The sequence below is a fragment of the Dermacentor albipictus genome, chromosome 7 (assembly GCF_038994185.2).
Source record: "Dermacentor albipictus isolate Rhodes 1998 colony chromosome 7, USDA_Dalb.pri_finalv2, whole genome shotgun sequence".
NCBI lineage: Eukaryota > Metazoa > Arthropoda > Arachnida > Ixodida > Ixodidae > Dermacentor > Dermacentor albipictus.
In genome coordinates, this window is record NC_091827.1 from 16,134,391 (window position 1) to 16,155,656 (window position 21,266).

At 49.0% G+C, this 21,266-nt stretch overlaps 1 protein-coding gene across 6 annotated transcripts in view; it reads right to left on the bottom strand.

Annotated features, from left to right (window-relative positions):
- Positions 1 to 20,239, bottom strand: part of LOC135914389 (uncharacterized) — a 35,752-nt gene extending 15,513 nt beyond the window's left edge. For 3 of the 6 annotated variants that reach the window (XR_010568300.2, XR_010568299.2, XM_065447210.2), the window contains exons 1-6: positions 20,024 to 20,239; positions 17,765 to 17,869; positions 14,979 to 15,047; positions 13,233 to 13,457; positions 12,363 to 12,542; positions 11,172 to 11,348 (exon numbers count right to left, since the gene is read on the bottom strand). Coding sequence is in view for 3 of the 6 variants with exons in the window: in XM_065447210.2 (XP_065303282.2) it covers positions 11,172 to 11,348; positions 12,363 to 12,542; positions 13,233 to 13,457; positions 14,979 to 15,047; positions 17,765 to 17,869; positions 20,024 to 20,111 (844 nt within the window). In the remaining 3 variants the exon portion in view is untranslated. Of the gene's footprint in view, positions 1 to 8,333; positions 8,758 to 11,171; positions 11,349 to 12,362; positions 12,543 to 13,232; positions 13,458 to 14,978; positions 15,048 to 17,764; positions 17,870 to 20,023 lie in introns of those variants that run through there. The other 3 variants (XM_065447209.2, XR_010568298.2, XM_065447208.2) reach the window with 3 other exon arrangements.
- Between the last annotated feature and the right edge of the window lie 1,027 nt (positions 20,240 to 21,266).

Consider the following 21,266-nt stretch of genomic DNA (forward strand, 5'->3'; position numbering starts at 1 on the left):
ATTCAGGATAACATCAACAACTGCCGCAACAGGGCATAGCACTTACGCAACGCCTGAACTGCCTAGACCTCAACTTCCTTTTGGTAGCTACAACAACAAACGGCTGTTTCTCTGTCTTACTTCGGCAGCGCTGTGTTCTAAGTATACTATTCGAACTATCCCAAACGCATGCCTGAACCAACCAGAGGTAGTCTTCGTTTGCTATATTGCACGAGGGAAAGGACTTGAGGAACGCACATAGACCTTAGGAACGTGCGCAGCCCAGATAAAGCCTTTCGCATCGAGTTCCTTTAGCGAGCTTTAGCCTAGAACTTCCTGTTCTAGTAGTGGCCGATTATGCGCTCTGTCTACAACTGCGAACATCACTTGATCCTCGGCGCTATAGCATGGGAAGACACAAAGAACATGCATGAACGTCCCGTCACAGCTGCATGTGCCCCACCTGGGGCTTTGGCCATACCAATGAGGAAGGCACACATGCTGGTAGATGGGACGCCGAGCCACAAATGGTGCAACATGATCTTTTCGTACCGGGTAAGCCAGGCGTTAAGAGAGAACGCAGAAAAAAAGGAAAGATAGCGTGCTCAACCGCAAACGCATTCGGTTTGCTACCGTGCACCAAGAAATGTGTAAAAAAAATTCGCCGACGATTACGATAACCCCTAATGCGAAATTGGAGCGCAGCTCTATACGTATTTTCACTTCGCGATATATTGGCTGGCGCGGACAATATGTCTCGTGCGGCACTTTGCAAACGGAGCGAAGTGTAGCGCGACTGCCTCGCTAAGCCGGAGATCGCGAGAGGCAGCGCGTGGGCCCAATTCACAGCAGCCGCCGCAGACAGACCTCCGTTTATGCAGTCCTTTGTTTTCATATATATGGTATCGGTGGCGTCATCGGCGAACAGACGAAACACGCTACTACTTTGGCGCCATCTAGTAGATATCGTTTCCGCAAAGCCCGTCTTGCGCGGCTCTACGGTTTTCTTCTCACGCTTTCGCCATCCCTCCTCCTCCACTTTCCGCCTCATGGTTCCGCTGCATCCTTCTCGTCTGCTTTCCTCCTCGCCTTCTTTTCACTGTCACCGTCTTGCAGCCGCCGCTACGCTCCCCCGTTCGCTCTTTCATCCTTCGCTCTGCTCATTCGCTCGGTTACGGCAACGCCGACGCTAGCCGAAGGAACGGGTGCCTAAGAGCTGCCGTCTAAGAAGGGAGTGCAGTACCAGCAGTGCTCACACGCTGGGCTGCCCATCGCGTCCGCAATCGATCACCGAGACCGTTCGACTTCGCAAACTGCAACAGTGCTCGCATTGTTTTGTGAACCTTCGAAGCCTAAGGCCAGGGTCGTAGAATATATTTGTCTTGAGTAGTAAGACTTTAGTTACAAAGAAGTTTAGGGGAGCCAGAATTACTTCGTTACATACATTACTTTCTTATATTCACTAGTACATGCATTGCAATATGAATATTTATGGGAATTTGAAGGTGAATTTCACTTCATTATATCCCGCTTCGCCATAACGAGGTTTAAATGTAATTCAGCCGCTTGAACAGTCTGAAGAGGGCCACACTCGGCGCCCGTAAAGAGGACAAAAACACAAGGCACTACGTCCAGTCGCTTGGAAGTATACACATATCTGTGATATTTATTGAAGTAGTTTTTTTTCACCTAACACGCCTGAAAAGGAAAGAAGTTTGCATTTTATTTCAAATTCAGATGTATGGATCATACACATAAACACTTGCTGAAACCCAAGAATGTTGTTTTTTTAAACAAAATCTAAGTATACAAAAATAACAGCGACATTGACAAAAATTAACGAGATGAACAATTTTACTAGAGTGTTGAGTTAATAAGTGACTTCTTATACTTTCTTTTTTCTGTATCTCCTCTTTGACAAGAGGCACACTTCGAAGAAGGAATCGACGGATAAATGAACGAGGACACCCCGTGAGGACTTCAGATCTTCGAAGCAGAAATGAAATCGTGTACGTTCCTTCACGTCACTGTACGGCACGCTTAACTAAATACGCTTGAGGAATACCTCTATCATGTGCGTCGTTCTAAATTGCCTTCAACACCGTGGCATCACCAGAATGGAGTACGAGCAAAGCCTGGCTTCCTCTCGCTGACAATGAGCCACAATCGCCCAGTCACTTCGCAGCAGTGACGTCACTGCTCATGGACATTAGCCGTCGGTTAAAGGAGGCTATGCTAGAGCGTAGATAGTTACCTGGAGACTACCAGTAGCGACCTTGCCTCGTCCACACGTACATTCTACTAGCCCGGTGGTCTTGTTTTTGCATTCCGCAAGCACCCCCCCCCCCCCCCCAACGTCCTTCCTCATCACAATCTTAAGACGACGAGCACATTACGTTAAACACCGCCGGGGCGCACGGCATCGCTTACACGACGATGCCGCTTACACACGAGGATGCCCTCCGGCGGATATGAGCAGTTATTCGATATCGCCGAGTCGCATCAGCTTGTAATGTCTGCCTCATGCGACAACTTTAACCTTGAAGCTGCGAATTAATGAGACAAAGAAGGGCGGGCGAGAGTTCTTCATTGCGCCGGCGAAGGTTAGCGCTTCCGCGAGCGTCGCGCGTACACCATGTGGCTGGCGCAAGAACAATGGTGTAGTTAGGGCGGCGTCGCGCGTCTACACGCGCGCGCACGCGTTGCGTAAGCGCGACCGATCGAAGTGTGACGAGACCTCCCTGGTAGCGGGACCAGCGCGACCACACCGGGTGGGACCTGCCGCCGGAGGTGTTGCCCCTGGCCAAGCGTGCAGTCCTCCCTCCTCTGGTCAAACAAAACGCGGTACACCCGTGGAGGGGACCAGACCCCGTATACACGAGTGGTTGCCGTTTGGCGTGCCACCAGGCAAACACTTCTCCGAGGGCCCATTTTTTCTTGCACACCCTCGCCTCCTGCGTATACTCGATCCCTTCTCCCCTAATGTTATATTATTTTTGTTATTAATAAAACGCAGCCTGTTTTCATGGGAGCATCGCTACACGCAGCGCGTAAGAGCGTCGCGCCGCCATCTCGACTGCGAACTCTGCAATTATACTCCTCGCAATTATAGTGCGAGGCGGTAATGAGGAAGTCACTTTGGATTCTGACGCACATGCGCATGAGCAATTCGTTTCGACGAAAACAAAACAACAAAAGAACGCAAAGAACAGCCGCAGCGTTCATTGTGTCTGTATGCGCACACGATACCCTCATACGAGTTCTTCTTCCTGTATATTCACAACGTGATTCCTCTTTCCTCCGGACGTTCATCAAAATCTATCGACCCGTTGCTAAAGCGTTTCACACGTAAGCTTCGTCAATTTGTTGCTTTTCTTTGCGTTTATCTTTCTTTATATCGCACCTGGTAGCCTGCTAGATTCGGGCACGCTTATTACACGTCCTCGGTTCGCCCGCACGGGAGCACGGTTTTAATGTATCGTAATATCAGATAGCCCCGCATGCGTGTAGAACGTAATGTTCGTACCTGCATAGAACCACGGTTCATAGGAGAAACGAAGGGGGCGGGGAGTGAGAGTACAAGGGGGGGGGGGGGGGAGTTAGTCCCCGAACAAAAGAACCCGCAGCACACGAGCTACTACTACACGATCACGGCTTCTAAGACACGCACAAGGCCACGCGCACGAATTGCGAGAGGTTTGATTAATCGTCTCTGAACGGACCCGGAAAACACGGCGGCAGGTGAGAGTTAATTTTCTTCACGGCAGGAAGGAGCTTCACCATCTACCGGCTGCATGAAAGGAGTAAACCGATCCTCCTCTGATTAGAGCGTCGGTGTATTAGAGGCTCCGAGATGATGAAAAAAGATAGAGAGCTGAGAAATTGAGTCATTGAGAATTTAACGTGGACGGACGCGTCTCTGCCGCAAGACGCCAGCGTCGATCGCACCGGGACGGTGTCCAGCTGAGCCCCTCCCCCTTTTCCTGGCGTGATTTCAAGCGAGACAACGCGCGAACAACACCGCGAGGTTCGCGGTTGAAGGTGCGGCAGCAGCCCGTTATTCACTAGGTTTCTAAAAGCGAAGTTGCCAACGGAAGCCAACAGGTGTCCGCCGACAGTTCCACAATGTCGAAAGCGTATACAGTGGGCGGGGAACAGACAGAACGCCCGTGCACCGTGGAACGTGTTTGGTATAGTTTTGATTCTTCCAAGCAGGATGCCCGGGGGAAATGGTGCTCGAAAAATTCACCTACGACCTCACTTGGCTGTCAACGTCAGCCGGTTATGTGTGCCTGGCAGGCGGGGAGATCGCGACCTGGCCCACGGGGAATGGCAACAACCGTGATTGGCACGATCTGTGATTGGCACGATCTGTGATTGACGCGAATCGTAAGCACTACAGTTAGCTATCTGTAAACTGTGACGATATGCGGTGGGGTACGACGACGCAGATTCGACTTCTTGCACAGAAACTTCAGGGTCAGGGTCAGAGCGTGGGTCAGAAGCATCACAATGCGATACAGGAGCCGCATTCTTTTGCTAATGTCGCGCCCGCATAGAGCCACACCGCAGACTTCGGGATGACGGCCACAGCAGAATACTCGAACACTCAGCTCAGTGGCGACCAAGTAGCCGCTGTAAGACTCCTTCACCAGCCTATAGACGATACCTAGCAGTCCTTTGCTACCACCGCAATATGGCCCGTGCGCAGTCATTTCACATTTTGATATAACCTTTTATTCGCTCCTGTCCACTTATGTCTGACATAAAACTGTTTACAGCGCAAACACATGCAACCACAAAGTAAGGGACAGGACACAAGCGCTGTGTCCTGTCCCTTACTTTGTGGTTGCATGTGTTTGCGCTGTAAACAGTTTTATGTCAAGTATGCACCAACTCGCCCAGAAAGAAGTTTTAATGAACCACTTATGTCTGACTAGCGGTAATGCGTTTACCTCAAAGCGGTACTATTTCATCATGGTTCAGTTCTGGCGCCAGGATTGCCAAAACACGACCTGACGTGGCACGATCTGACGTGCCAAAACGACGATCTCATTATGAGGCACGCCGCGGTGCGGGATTGCGGATTAATTTGGCCACCAGGGATTCTCTACCATGCACCTAAATATAAGTACCCGAGCGTTTTCTTGCATTTATACCCCATAGAAATGCGACTGCGCCGCAGCCATGATTCAACCCGCGACCTCGAGCTCAGCGGTGCACGGTCACTCCAGTCTCTGTGCACCACCTGACGGCTTCGCCATCACATCGGCGATCTAGAGAGAGAGAGAGCATGAATGGAGAAGGACGTCTTCAAGGAGAGTTCTACAAACACGAGGAGAGGGAGCCCCGCTCTTTAAAATTCAATCCTGAATGGTCCCGCGCGCGTCCAGCGAATGCGGCAAGTACTTGGCCTTCGGGGATGCTCACTGAGGCGTGAACAAAAGGCCCCAGCGCTTTGGCTCCGGGAACCTCGACTCGAGCCAAAATTACAAGAGCGTGTCATGTTCACACCTCCGCGACGTCCAGGCGCCAGCGTGGGGGCACATATGCCACCCGCCGTGCTTTGTGGGAGGGGGTCGGGGGTCGACGGGGGCTTCCATTCTGCGAGATTCGGTCGCTGCCTGTTGTATACCGCCCGCCGTCCCCGGTCAGCAAGACTGCGCTCGGACAGTACCGTCAGAGACGCGCATGCGCTCTCCAGGTTACAAAGATGGGGGTTAGATCGCGCCATTATGCAAACACCGGTTCTTCGCACCGCGCTGTCAACACATCGTCAGCGTTTAACTGCCTTGCGCGTGGCCCTTGACACGGTGAACTTGTTAGGCAAAAGCAGCGCCGATTAGGGCATGCGCCGTGCGAGCGACCTTGGATGACTTGTTTGTATTGCGCCACGAAATAAGAAACACGGGCTGTAACAAATATCTCGCGCTTGCGGCGTTAGCCGGGGGCCAACCCATTTACTTTGTTCGGTGCTGTCACATTCAAAGTGGGACACGTCGTGATACTGTGGTAGGCTGTGCAACGGGATTACAACAAGGTGCAGAAGGAATCGATCCAGAACGGTTGAGAAAAAGAAACGTCAGTCCAGAGCCAACATTTGGACAACGTTTTGTCTAAGCGTTAGCTAAGGCCTGCGAGTTCTTTTTTTTTCTTTCCGACGCTGTTGATCATTTCAAGTTGCCATGTTCCTGCGACACAATTTGTCTAAATGTTGGTTCAGGCGCTCAGGCTTTCCTTCCGTGGGAGGCTACGTGCAACAGTGTGCTAACCTTTTTCATAACATTTTCCTTCGCTTGTACTTCCTCATCATCCCCATTACCTTCCCATATTCCAGTACAATATAACTACGCAGAGCAATCCCCTGACAACGTCCTTGACAGTCTCCCTACCCGAGTTCCTGTAAAAGAAAACAGCAACAACAAGATTAACATAACAATTATCATTGTTAAACGTCTGGGGAGAGGGACATCATCTTACGAGGACAGCTAATTTACCTCGATGAACGTATAAGCACCTCAAGTATTCTGCGGCAGCAGCAGAGTGATGAACACTAAAATTAGGAATCCACTAAGTGCGATCACTCCGAAGTGGCGACTAAGCATAATGTTGCTTAGCTTTGGTGATGACGATAAGCGGTAAATTTATCATCACATGGCAAATGTGGCCAATCTAACTTTCTAGCACTGAAGGGACGAGAGAAAATTGTGACGGGGAAAGCAGAGCAACACCTTTATAGGCGAGGGGGACATTACAGAATGGTGACGTAAGAGGAATGAAACTTCAAGGCGAGTATGAATAGACACCGGGTGGGCTTAAGCCTCAAGGAAATTCTCGAGTGCCGCGCCTGTGGATTGCAGCGCTCTGACGCTGCCCGATTGCCGAAGCGCATTTCACAACACTTAATGCTTGCGGAAGAGACAGCATAGGTTATGACTGTAGGCTACCAGGTTGCATGTATATGTATGCGAGTGGTGCCAGGAAAGTCAATTAATAGCACGGCCAACGATTGCTCGCTTGCTCGTTTGATTAACTGATTTGATCTCCACATCACAAAGCAAAAACGGATGTCACGAAGTGCGTCGCTTGAAAACCTGTAGATTATTTCTGACGACCTGAGCTTCTTAGTCTGCACATGCGCACGAAAGCGCGGCAAGCAAACACGCCTCCCCGCGCGTTCTGCGGACTACGCAGACAAACAGCAGTGGTGCACGCAAAGTATCCTCTTAACAACATCAACTCACCGCTCTCGTATTGCACTAAACGCCGAAGAACTTGAACACTCGCCGTCAACATCACCGCTAATTAACGCTAATCAAAGCAAACAGCGTAGAAAGCTTCGCTACATCGATTCCCACGAATGAATGTGTGGTGTTTAAAAAAAAATATGGGGTTTTACGTGCCAAAATCACTATTGTTTAATTCCAATGGTAAATCGCGAGCGCTCGGCCGGATCACGAACGGAGCGCGTCGCTCCGACTGAGATCGCTCTCATCTGCTCACACCATATCTGCGAAGGGAATGCGTGCGCTCCCGCGGGGGCACTTAGTACAGGAACATCAAGTGAGAGGGCGCTAGAATAGAGAGAGGAACAAGCGCTTGGAAGCGCAACCCACCACCCCATTTCACTGTCCGTGTCAGAAGAATCATCACTCGACTTCGAAATCGTACTGTCTGAGTCGGAGCTGTCTAGGAGCGCGAACAAAATCGCACGGCGCGAAGCGGCGTGCACGTTTTCCATGTCCATAGCTGCCCGCTACCGGAAACAGGCGACCGTGACAGGAAGCAGAGGCGGGTGAAGGAAATACGTCACGAGGACTTGCGGTCAAATCTGCCGATTTCGGCGGAGCAAATATTTTTGCTCGTCGGAGCAATCCGGGATCAGCGGCTGGTCCCAATCTGCCATTGGAACACACAGCTCACGCTCCCATTCTGCCATTGGAATAGGATTGCTCCATACAGAGCAGAAAAACTTGATCTGGATCTGCCATTGGAATTCAACATATGATTATGAAGCACGCCGTAGTGGAGGACTCCGGAAATTTCTACCACCTGGGGTTCCTTAACGTGCACCTAAATCTAAGTACACGTGTGTTTTCGTATTTCGCCCCCATCGAAATGCGGCCGCCGTGGCCGGGATTCGATCCCGCGACCTCGTGCTCAGCAGCCTAACACCATAGCCACTGAGCAACCACGGCGGGTTGTGTGGTTTTTATTGGCGCAAGGGCCATGGGCATGGCCAAAGAGCACCACACATCGATTGCCACAGTACGTGGGACAGGCATGATTGTTTTTCTCTCTCTCTCTCTCTCTCTCTCTCTCTCTCTCTCTCTCTCTACGCTTGGAGGCCGTCATACGCGCTGTTTCGCTCTACTTTATTCAAATCGTAACGAACGACGACGAGAACTACATAATACCAAAGTCCAAAGTCCGCGCCGGGTGCGCGTCAGCGCGTCCTGCGCGGTCGCCTTCGCCGCCTCACGTACGGCGCCCGGACCGCCCTGCCGTCGGCCGCGTCGTCGTGTACGGTCGAACGCCTCTGCGCCGTCGCCGTCGAGCTCGGGTCGGCGGCGGCGACCGACGGCGTCGGCGTCGGCTGCTCGGCCAGGCAGGCCCGCTCGCACTCGTGCGCCGTGCGGAAGGCGCTGCGGCCGCAGAAGTTGTACATCTCGCACGCCCGGTTCTCGGCGTTGTAGTAGTACAGGTAGCGCAGGTGGTCGAACGCGCACGTGGTCACGCCCCACTCGTCTCGGCAGCGGCTCTGCAGGGTGTCCTCGTCTGCGCGCGCGCGACGAGAACGGTGCGACGACGCGAACCGCAGAGGGCCTTTCTTTAGTCGAGGGTTCGACGAAAATTCGTCTCATCGGGTAACTTGAGGCCGAACAAGTTGTCGAATCAGCAAAGTAGGGCGGGAGATCAACAAGATTGCACTGAGTGATGTAAAAAAGAGAGGGAAAAGCTTTTCTTTTTGTTTTTGACACCTCTGATGAACTTTGCCTAGACCAAGGAAATATTTTTGAGTGGTCCTGCGCACTAGCAGTCCCCCACCCCCTCCCCATGTGTACATAAAGCCCTGTTTTCGATGAATAAAATTCAGTTGAAGTCCGGCGTTCGTGTTGTCTTTCTCTCCTCGTCCGTGTCCACATGTGCGCTGGAACAATGTTTCATAATGCTAATCATAACCAACTAGCCCAGCTGTCTATACTAAGTTGCGGGTCACTGATTATCTTGAGGCTAAAAATAAATAAAACAGGCGGGTAATGTGACGCCGAAGAAGTTGCGGGCCACTGACTGTGTTAAGGCTAAAAAATAAATAAAACGGGGACTTTTCGGAGCCCGCAACAAAGGAACCGCATACGACGGACTTCCGTACTGATCTTTTTCTTTCTTTTGTTTTTCACATTGGCTTTGGTTTATCTTCAAAGCTAGCCAGAATTGAAACGTACCTAAAGTTTCCTACAAAATTCACTAGACGGAATGCTGGCGCTAGTGTCTTCGGGAGGTTCAAGGTCTACCGTGGCGGTCGAGCCTATACATGCCAATGATGGGCAGTACAGTGCTCACGGAATGAAACGGGTCAATTTAGGGCTAACTAATGCCCAGACTTTCGTTTGTACCGGCTGCAGTTCGTGTCACATCGACGTAACTTTGGTGTGTACACTTAGAGCGGAGTCAGAGTCACCTTTAGTGACCAGATTCATAGCGACATGACATGGTACTCTCGATTTCTCTGCACATATGCTGGGTTCTACCAAATACTCGCTGTCGCGTTTCATTCCGTGAGCACTGTACATGGATGTTCCTAAACTTTCCGCTTCTTATGACTTAAAACTGCTGTGCGAATTTGCAAACCGGCCATTTTCGGTATGTGCCACAAATAAATAGGCGTGCGTGAATTGCCTTGATGCATTAAAAATCATCAGTGCTGAAAATTTTTAAACGATAAAACGTGATAATTAACTTCGCAAGAACATTTGAAGACACACGCACGAAAATGAGACAAACCTGTTTCCATGCAAGCGAAATGATTGCAGAGCCAGTGTTCCGTCTGGTTATTTTTATAAACAAGCTCTATGGTACAAACAGTATAACTGTAAGTTTTCTAAAGTCCTTTTTAAACAAAGTTGGGACACGCTTAAGCTTCGGCTTTAAGTGTAGAACGCGATAGCATTAAGGAGTCCCTGACTGCTTCTCACGCTTCTCGTCAACTACAGTTCTGCAACCGTCATCTTTACCGGGAAACACTTGCGGAGACCGCTATGCACGAAGGCAAAGTTTCTGGGTTTCTTCTTTTTTTTTTTTTCACACGGCGTCACCACCTGCTTTATCTTTTTTTATGCCTTTTCGGGTTTACCAAGCCTCCTCTCAGGGTAAAAGTGGACGTGTTTCTTTTACAGAAATTTAGTTTAATGGTAAAGCTTTTCTTAATAATTCTCTTTAGAGGATCTTAAGCAATACAAAACCATCGGGTTATCAGCGCGCGCGCAAGAGCCCTCCCCGTTGCAATTCTGAATCACTCCTGCAGATGAGACAGGGCGACGGGATGTCATGCTCAGCGGAAGAAAACAAAGGCAGATAATGAGCCTCGTTTGACACCTCGGCATACAGCACGCATTGGAAGCATGTGGAGGACGAATGGAGGCAACTCCACCACGCTATGCCATTTACAGCGCCACGGCCGGAGAAAACGAAGGAGGGAAGACGTTAGCTTAACAGACCACTGGTACCTGCTGGAAACGTAGTATATGCGGTTTCCGCTACGACGATAGTTATGTCAATATAATTTATTCTTTTATTTCATTTTTCTTATTTGTATATTTGTTTATTTATTTATTTAGTTAGTTAGTTAGTTAGTTAGTTAGTTAGTTAGTTAGTTAGTTAGTTAGTTAGTTAGTTAGTTAGTTAGTTAGTTAGTTAGTTAGTTAGTTAGTTAGTTAGTTAGTTAGTTAGTTAGTTAGTTAGTTTGTTAGTTAGTTAGTTAATTAGTTAATTGTTATATAAACATCCGAATTAGAATGTTTACAGATTTCTCTCAACGTCGAAATATTTCCAGCCAATTCCAGTAACCGGAGCAGCGATATGTTTGCGACGAGTAGTCTCCGACGGATCGAGTGCTTTGTTTGCTCGTTTGTTTCCCATTTTTCAGTGGCATGCGGTGGTTCGTCCGTACATACACACACAAACACACTCACCACCGCAGGCCTGCGTGCAGGCGTCCCCGTTCTCGAAGCGGTTCCTGCCGGCCAGGCAGCCCGTCTCGTCGTTGTCCAGAGGCTCGCACTTGCCCTGGCTGTAGTAGTACTGGTACACCTTGTCGGCCGTGGTGCACAGCCGGAACCTCGGCTCGTCGCATTTCTCGCCCGAGGTGGCTGCGTCGGCAAGCGCGTGGATGCCGTGAAATATCGCGCGTTTTCACTCGTTGCGCGTTTGCTGCGTATCATTGTAGACACGACGAGAACGCGAAGGTCTCGCAGGCTCGGATGTGTGGACCGCTACGGCCTTGTTTGGCTACAAATGCTTTGAGCTGGACGAAACTGAATACCGTTCGCATAAAACTTCGTCTGAATAGACACGTGATAGCAAGTACCGGTTTCCCTTACCCAAACTGCCGCTGACGTGCCGGTTCTTGCTTTCTCTATCGCCGCTTCAGCTGCACGTTGACACACACACGGGCAAAGTACAGCATTACACCCGGGTGCAGATCCTGCTCGCCGAGAACTCTTTTCCCGTGCTGCACGCGGAGCGATATGGTGGTGCCATCTAGCATGCACTCAGTGAGTGATCGTTGTTTCCACCCAGATTCGTAGCACATATTTGCATACTTACCCGCCTTTCTTATTTCTCTTTAGGTTTTCGCGTGATCTGACGTATTATGAGGCTCAAGAGGCTTCTGCCCAGAATGCGCCCGTCCTTCTAAGTACCCATCACGAATTGTTATCGCAGGGAAATTTTTCGTGATCACGCATCACGGAGGCACATATGACACACAAGAGGCTTCAGGCAAGATGCTTGACGAACCAGGGCAAGCACTGTGCGTAATTTATGATCACATCTAAGACGCATGGCCTATGTTCGCCAGGTCCCTATGGGTGACAGTGAACTTACGTGGGTTCTCACCTATAAAAAGCTTCCACACATGGTGACAAACCCAATCGCTTACTCAGAATCACTCACGAGTGTGAGCAATAAGCCGAAGTTAGGTGCCCACTGTTATGTAATAGCTAGCGCCCCCTACGTTTCCCTCTGCTAGTTACGCAATAAACGCCACTCCCAACTGCGGGATAGGCCAGTGCTGATTCAACCCGCTCACCATGGCGTCCGTTGTCCTTTCTCTTATCAGTTGTAATCCACAGTAATCAAGATGTAACAGATATAACACCCACCTTTGCACTTCGAGTCGCAGTGGCTGTAGACGCTGAAGCGATCCTCGTTGACGGGGCAGTGAGTGTGCTGCAGCCACTCGGTGCAGAAGAAGCCGCCGTACGAGGACTCGGCCACGTAGAAGGCCCGCTCCCGGAACGACTCGAAGTCGCACGTCACCACGGTCACGTTGAAGCACGACTCTGAAAAGGCACAAGAAAAGAGTTCTAGCCTGTCCTGCGCACGCATAGCACTTCACGGAACTATACGGTACGCTGGAAGACGCCGATGGCAGCAGCAGGAGCGCCACTGACGACGTATTTCGGCATTTGTTCAACCACTGAGCGTCGGAAACGTTTCCGAGTTCCATGCTGTTCTCGCTTAAGAAATTTAATTTTCCAAAGCAGTATATGCTTATAATTATGCTGTGTCTGACGGCTTCACGCCAGCGGCTGATTGAGAGCCCAAAATTTTAATAATGATTTTTGTACGCTCTGGTTGAACTCAATGTAACCAAATGGCGCCGCCATCGCTGCTGCTCAGGTCAGCGTCTCGGCAATTACGTGAAATTTAATAAACTTACGGGCAAACTGACACATACACCGGAAGCGTGTCTCCCCAGCTTCCCTCCCTAAGTACTTTGTAACTGGCATCATCGCAATCAAATGATTAGATAAAATGAGGTTGTGTATATACATATAGTTATTGCGTACAACAAAAACAAGCGTTAGCGACTGCGACACACAACTTGTCGCTAGACAAGATAACAGATAACTACGCGTTATCTCTTTCGCCCGCCTTCAGCCAAACCACGAGAAATATCTGGAGGAATTCGACATGAAATAAAACATGTGGTGGCCAACTTCGCGAACTCATGGCGTGCATTTGCTCACCGGGTGGACGCCATTGCGGCCCGGTGCTCTTGGCGACGGGTGTGGTGGTGCCAAAGGGCCACAGAAACCGCCTCATCAGACCCCGGGTCCCGGCCGTCGAGCTGTTGGTCTTAGCCTTGGTGACGGCGACCGTGCGGCCGGCCTGGCTCTTACTGGGCGTCGCGGCGGCACCCGCAGGTCTGCCGGCAATCGTCACTGTCGCAGCCATGTCGATGCCACCGCCACCTGCCGGAACGAGGGTTTACATACCCTATTCTGACGGGCTCGATGCCAGGCCAACCCCGGAAATTCGGAAGGTCACAAAATTAAAAGAAACTCTGTGGTCATTTAATACGAAATGGGAAATACGTTAGCATTACGTCGCACTTCTGTGAGACACTCCTAATCTTAACGCTCTTAATAAGAAGGGGTTTTTCCTCTAAAATAAGCCGTATGAAAATGAGCATGTTTGAGATGATTCACATCCGGAATGCTCGCCAAATTTTTTTAGCGTTGATTTACAACAAGAAAGGAGCAGTTTGGTTGCCAGATTAACACATCAAGCAATACGAATAGAGGTACTGGGAACAGTTAGTGTTGTAACAGAAATTGAACAATGAAAAAAACGAAACCGCCTGTATGTTTCATTATGACAATGCCATCCCGACTAGGTGAAATCGGGACACGGGACATGTACTCAAAGTCGGGACCGTCCCGATAAATTCGATATTGTTGGTAACGCTAGGCTGCTGTGCCGGAAAACAGAGGTTCGGTAGCACATTTCTTTAGAGGATTGAACACGAAACAGTAAGCACGAAATAGGAAATGTGTAAGAGTCTATACCTATAAAAACCTCACTTTGTATCTATTGTAATGCACCGACTGTTCGTCGAAAAAAATCCAATAATAAACTGAAACTGAAACTTAGATCAATGGAAGTGTTCAAGCTCGGCGTGACGCAAGAGCACGCAGCTGTCAAGGCGTCACATACATAACAATCTAAGTACGTTATCGCACACTTAGCTAGCGCTGCTAAATTGGGGCCTAGGTTTTTTTTTTTTTCGTTATACCAGGCGATGTGCTCGAGTGGTTGCTTACGTGCGCAAAACGTTTTTCGAGAATATCTGCATCCACGAAATGGGTCGTAAGATATTGTTTGATATAAACCTACGCCACTTATTTCTTGTGTATCGAAGAACTCCTTGAAATAAATGGGTCATGTGCAATCCCTTGCCAGTGTCCCTTTGACCAAGAATGGGTGGTTCAAGGCAGACCGAGGATTTAACGCAGAACCGTATTTTCCAAACTATAAGCACTATCCTTGAATCTTTCAGTTCCCCCATTCCCCGCCGCTTTGTTATATAAAAAAAAAGGAAGGCAAAGCAGCGTTCATCTGAGTGAAGCTAAAGGTTACGAGGAAAGATGGTTCCCCGGAAAGAAAGCTATACGTTCCGATAAAAAAAGAAGTATTATTTCTGGTCTTGAAATCGAATGCGAGACCTGCGCCTACATCGGCGACAGTCGCTATACCACATGACCTGAGCACAATGTTATAGAGCTTAGCAAGAGTAAGGCTTAATAACTTTGTAGATACTCTGCGGATTTTCTCTCAAGTCATTAGGTTTGTTTATCACGGGCCGTGAAAAGAAAAAAAATATCGAAGGAGGTGTCCAGATATGAACAAACACGATGATCTTTAGTCTATGTGGTCACTTGGGCCTTTCTTAGATAATGAAAAGAAAATAGAAAAACCTAAGGCCAGCTTACTGCGTATGACTGCAGGGGCTATCACTTCGGGCGTGATCTCCGGAGGTGCGAAGATCATTTGGCGCACGCCTGTATAGAGAAACAGATGGTAAAGGTGCATTAATGCATATTTTACTTTGTATACCGAGCGTTTATAATGCACCGCATGATCATTTTAGAGGTACGACCCACATTACGTGTATTTTTACGTTTTCCCTAATGTTCCTTAAATCCGGTGCCAACCAACTCCAACTTCCATTATTCAAGAACATTCAAATGCTGCTTATTACTCAGCGACCATTTTAAAATCGAACACAAGCTTCCGCACCTTGCAAAGCCATATGCTGTGCAATTTAGTAATTTAGTGTACGCGATTTGTTTGTGCTTGCTTATCTTTCTCTCTTCGCCCGCCCCTTCCGCACTCTTTCTTTTTTTATCCCTCTACTTTTTCCGGTGCAGGGTAGTCAACCGGAACTACCTCTGGTTAACCTACCTGCCTTTCTATGCATCCTTTCTTTTTCTATGTATAACGGATCTGCCCAATCGCTCTGGAGATGGTATGCCACATGGTCGCAGAGCAAACTCGCCGTGGTTGCTCAGTGGCTATGGTGTTAGGCTGCTGAGCACGAGGTCGTAGTATCGAATCCCGGCCATGGCGCCCGCATTTCAATGGGGGCGAAATGCGAAAACACCCGTGTACTTTGATTTAGGTGCACGTTAAAGAACCCCAGGGGGTCGAAATTCCCGGAGTACTCCACTACGGCGTGCCTCAATCAGAAAGTGGTTTTGGCACGTAAAACCCCATAATTTAATTTTAATTGGTCGCAAAGCTAGGCCGAAACTAATCGACGACTCGAGGCACTGGGATCTTGAATATGGCACGGCCTCCGAGATCGGGGGGCGCGCGCTGACAGCGCACACTGGAGGCTATGAATGTGGCAAATCAGTTAAGCGGAAGTCCGCAAGGTGGGGGAAGGTTTATGAAAAGAAAGATTGTCATTACTTATTCCTTAGCATCCCTTGCTGCTACCACTGATGAGTGGAACATGGACACGGAGCAAGAAAGATTTAGGAGTGGAAACTCCGCTGTTTGCGGCGACCAGAAAAGGTCACAAGCCCGCGGAGCCGTTATCGCGCTGGCGATGCCTGGCGGCCTGGAAAGAAATTACCGCCGTTGAGAGCGCGCCGGAGCCGCCTGCCACGGGCACTGCATATTTTTTTTTCGCTGCGGCTTCTACGACGCGCCGCATGGCGCCGCCACTGTATAAGGCCCCGTCGGCGCATACAACAATTGTGACCTTATCTGGTCGCCCTAGCTCGCTCGCGCTGACGGGAGTTTCACCTCCTAAAGGTCTTACACCGTGAACATGGACCAGGGCTCCCAAATGAGAACCAGCTTCAATTCGACTCGGTACGCCAGTGGTACTCCATTCGCGAGTGCACACACCACTTTTGCAGCCTAATCATGACGGTAATCGCGAAATTGTGTGCGCCTGCGCGTCTAGATGCGTAGAATGGGTACGATTCTGCTTTCTATAAGTCGAAAACTGTTTTAAGAGTCCAACAAGCTACTCGATTCCTGTGAAGTTGTATTCAAAATGCACCTCTGCGTTTTCCTCTAGCAATTGTTCTAACATCAGCGACGTACACACATGCCTAATCTCACTCCACTAAAGTTCTAGCTACAAGCTACAATTAACTACGATAAACTCGTGTTAATATTTTTGTAAGTTATGTTCTACGTAAAATCAAAGTATATAAGGACCGGTGCTCCTTATTATTGAGCCTCTGAGATTTTACGAGTGCACCATGTCCCACACGCTTAAATAGGCTGCCAGGTGTAGGTGTGGAACAATCTCTCGGAAATAGGTACAGGTATGAGGAACATAAGAACGGCAGATCGGGCGAGTATGAGTGTATATCCATTTCACTTGAATGTAGTTCTATATATTTATTGTTGAGGCTCTGCAAAGAGAAAGCGGTTCAGATATAAAGAACGCCGTTCCATAAATATTTCTATTTTATGTACAACGCCATTACATTTAGCTAAATGAAGAAACACAAGTTCATCCACTCTACTGCAGCGCGAGGCTACAAAGAAAACTTTTTTGGAGCTTGGGTTTACTTGGAGTTTTCTTTGTATCCATACCCAAGAATTTTGAACATTGCCCCTGCGGCTATCTGCTGTCGAACTTCTCCGTAATGCATGCGTGTAACTTAACGGGCAGCATTTTTAAACAAGAAAATATTTTTTTTTCGGAAATATCACCCGAATGTCAACCACCTTTCGTTCGCAACGTCGAAAGATGCAGCCCTCTAATAAAATGCGTATTTAGGGCACTTATTCGTGACTTTCCTGCTGCGTTATAGCAGTGTTTTATACCTGGCCGAAATTCCGCTATGACGCCGCCCGTTATAGCAGTGCTTTATAGCTAGCCGAAATTCCGCTATGACGCCGCCCCTTATAGCAGTGTTTTATACCTGACCGGAATACCGCTAAAACGCGGCCCGTTAAAGCAGTGTTTTATACCGGGCCGAAATTCCGCTATAACAACGCCCGTTATAGCAATGTTCTATACCTGGCCGAAATTCCGCTATAACGCGACGAGTACGTTACTACTAACTGCCGTAAATAGACATGTTCATAAAAAGGCGTACCCTCTCGACGTTCCTAACTGAAAGTTATTGAAATTCGGGCGGCCTTCTGAAATAACTTTTTTAATGCTGTTTGACCTACGCTTGCTATGCCACGAAGGTAGTCTCGAACGCTGACGCTGTTAAAGAATGTCGCGCTCGCCCGCACTCACCAGCGGTCTTGTACTCGAAGAGCACCAGGCCGATCACCAGCGCGGCAAGGAACACGTAGAAGACGCCGGGAAACAGCCAGTCTACGCAGCGGCTACCTTCCTCGCCTGCGAAGCAGCCAAGCAGCACAGGAGGAGACAGCGAAATTCAAACTCTCTAGGTGCTGACATATTTTGTGCAATGATTTTTATTGCGATATCAATTTTATTAGGGTGCTACTTGGACCTCTTGCTATATCATTAGTGTGCCATGGTGTGCCATAATGTACCATGGTGTGCCAGCTGCCATTAGTGTGTCATAGTGCGATAGTGTGCCATAGCGTGTCATTTGCGCTGCATGTGTAATTTCGTTCCTCGCTTCTGTCCGTGTCTGTTACGAGCAATTTTATGGACGCTCCAAGCAAATTTCCGGCGTCATCGTCGGCGGCGTCGGGATCGTTCCGTATAAGGTCCAAGTGCGATACGATCGCAGCCGCGAGCCGTGTGATGTAGGGGCGAGGGAAAGTGTTCGAAGGCGAGCCGATAAGGATGGTGGCTCGTTCAACAACTCGCAAGGGGGGGGGGGGAGGGAGAGAGAGAGAGAGAGATTCTTGATTGGGGGGGGGGGGGGTGAAAGGTGGGGCTAAGTGCAGCGCGGTAACTGTCTCTCAATAGAGGACACCTCAACCACACTGCACAAAGGGGAAGGGAGAGAAAGGTGAGGTGGCAGTAGCAGCGACAACAGAGGATGCCTAGGAGCGTCATGGGACAAGCTCAAAGACGGTCGGCAAGACCGGCATCATCGGCGAAGGTTAGCAGAGCACGGAACAGCACCCCGGGAAGGAAGTTGCAGCCCGAAGGGTGCAGAATGTGTTCCATGCACCGCCGAGGAAGAGAGGTTGTACTGACGGTAGATGTTGACGAGGGGTTTTCACGCTGCGGCGTTAGCCAGGCACTCGCAGGGCACGTGCTGCAGAGTTTCCAGCGCTCCGCGGGGAGATGTGCGCACGCTAGGAAGGCGAGGGTAAAAAGAGAGGAAGGTTAGCGCGTTCCTCCCCCTCTACTCCGGCCGCGGCCGCGCGCGCTCTATCTGCAGTCGCAAAGGCTAGGCAGCCCGAGATGGCTGATGACTTCAAGCGTGCTGTGTTACCGCGCACCTAGTTCACAGTTCACGTTGAAGCGAGAGGCCACACGAAGGGCAATTCGCTTACCGCTGCTGCCGCTTTTCATCACGGTAGCGTTCTAACAGCGAGTGTCCGCGAGCATTTTTGCCTCTGCGCGCGTGACGGCACGCTTGCTAAATTACTTAATAAGCGGCTGTTTACAGCAGTCTGTAGGGCCAATAAAACTGCTCACCTTACTTCCTATAGCCTTCGGATTACTTGCTATCACTGTCAATGCTTCAACTTTATGGCGAAACTGCGACTTCTTTTTAAGAATTGCAGTATTTTACGACATGTCGTAAACGTTTTAGAGCTTGAATTTCTGGAATACCTTTTCCTATACTTTGCTACAGGACTTAAAATTGTTGGAGCTCCACTCTGGGCAATGTTTTGTGAAAAATTCGACAGTTGACCGAATGACGTAATATTGCGAAAGCTTCACAATGTGGTAAATTTTGATGCAATCGCGTCCAAACATTTTCGCATTTTCACACCACAACGAGAACTATACAATAATCTCACCGCCATTAAACTCGAACTAGTTGCTTTATAGCCAGTTTGTGCATTTGGTCTTCTGCCTGAAAGCTATTGCCTTCAAATATTTACAATTTGAGCCTTACTGGTTCTGTATTACGTGCTGATTCTCTTCACGTGCATATGTATACCTGCTCAGCTATTGCCCCATTGTTTCTATTATATTCAAGTGCAATTCTGTAGCGTTTTTATATTTGATCTGATTGTATTATTTGTTAGCTTCCGATTAACGACTACACAGTTTGCGTGTTTATTTTTTATACACACCTGCCGGTACAATTCCGAACTGCGGGACCTCCTCGTCCATTGCACTTTGCTTCGACAAACAGCACATGCGAATAAAGCTATCTTTCAAAAAACACCAATTTCGTTACGTTTGACGCCCCGTCCCGTAAACACGAATAGCACAAGTTCACTTCGAAGGCAAGTAATTAACGCGTGGGCGTCGCGGAGAAATGTAAGATATAAAGACTATACGACGCCGCAGAGAGACATGAATAAAATGAGCTTAGTTCCAAGTGTCCCAGTTAAGAGCCTCGGCCGCTGTACTCGCTACACGCGCACTGTTCGTATGCTGGCCACTCACTCTCGCTGTACTCGACGACCGAAGTGGTGCTGCTAGGCTCCAGAGTCGCTGTGCTCTCGCTGAAGGTCGTCACTGTCGAGTCGTCCATGACTGCACGGCTGATAGTACGCGTCTGCAACGATGGAGAGAGGCGAAGGCAGGCTCCCGATGCCACTTCTTCTTTCTCGCGCGCAGACCGTGGTGCGTATACACCCACGCGGCGGACACCACAGCCCAGACGAATGCGCCACCAACGAGTGGTTAAAAATAACAAAACATACGCGTTGCCGCCTACGGTTCTGGCCGCCCTGCGAAGAAGATCAAGGGATTAGTGGATGTCGTGGAAGGAAATCTAATCCAATACAATACAAACGAAGTCGGTATACGCTCAGTACAAGATCGACCCAGAACCGATCTTAATTTCTTCGAAATTTTTAGTGTCCTGAACCCTCGTACCGCCTTATTCGTGGCCGTTCCACCAGTGTGCGTCGAGCCATTTGCGTGAGGAACAACCAATCGAATCTATCCATCTGTTCGTAATAAATGCGACCCCATTTTTGTCAAGCCTACGTGACAAAACTGGCAGAGCTGCGGGATATGAATACCCATAGCCTTTGTAATACATTATCACAATATTGTTTGACTATTTACCGAGTTTTGTGCGTTTAATTATGTTTATAACCTGGTACTTGACCACAATAATTGTTTACTATTACTTTTGCTCTTCTGCCTGCCAGCGTCCCTTTGGTCCTTTCATGCTGTTTTAGGCAGAAATCTTGTCAAGGAGGCAACCAAGAAATGCATATTTGGCGGGAAACAAAACTGAGTCGAATTGAAATAAATTGCGGCGGAACCCATCTAACGATGGATGTCGACGTCAATGCGATTAGCATTGAAGCAGTGCAGCGTCACACCGCATTGATACAGCAGAGGCGCGTCATGTATTGAGGTCTGTATGCCAGCCATGTTCTTTTCTCACGTTTCCCTCCGAACCCGCTGGGCCATCTAGCGGCGCCGCCGCGAAATGCGCGCGAGGCGCGTGTGTGAATACATATTCAGACAAGATGTTCTCCATATATTTATGTGACGCGGATTCGATAGCGCCCAGCACTGGAGAAATGGTAAACGATTTTTTTTTTTGTAAATGAAGCGGAAGCTGTCTGCGAATTATTGTCTGCCCCGGGGTACGTATCTTTGCAGGGATGTTAAAGACCAAGCAAAGCTACTAAACGTAGTAAACAGTTATCTCAAAACTATTATTTTT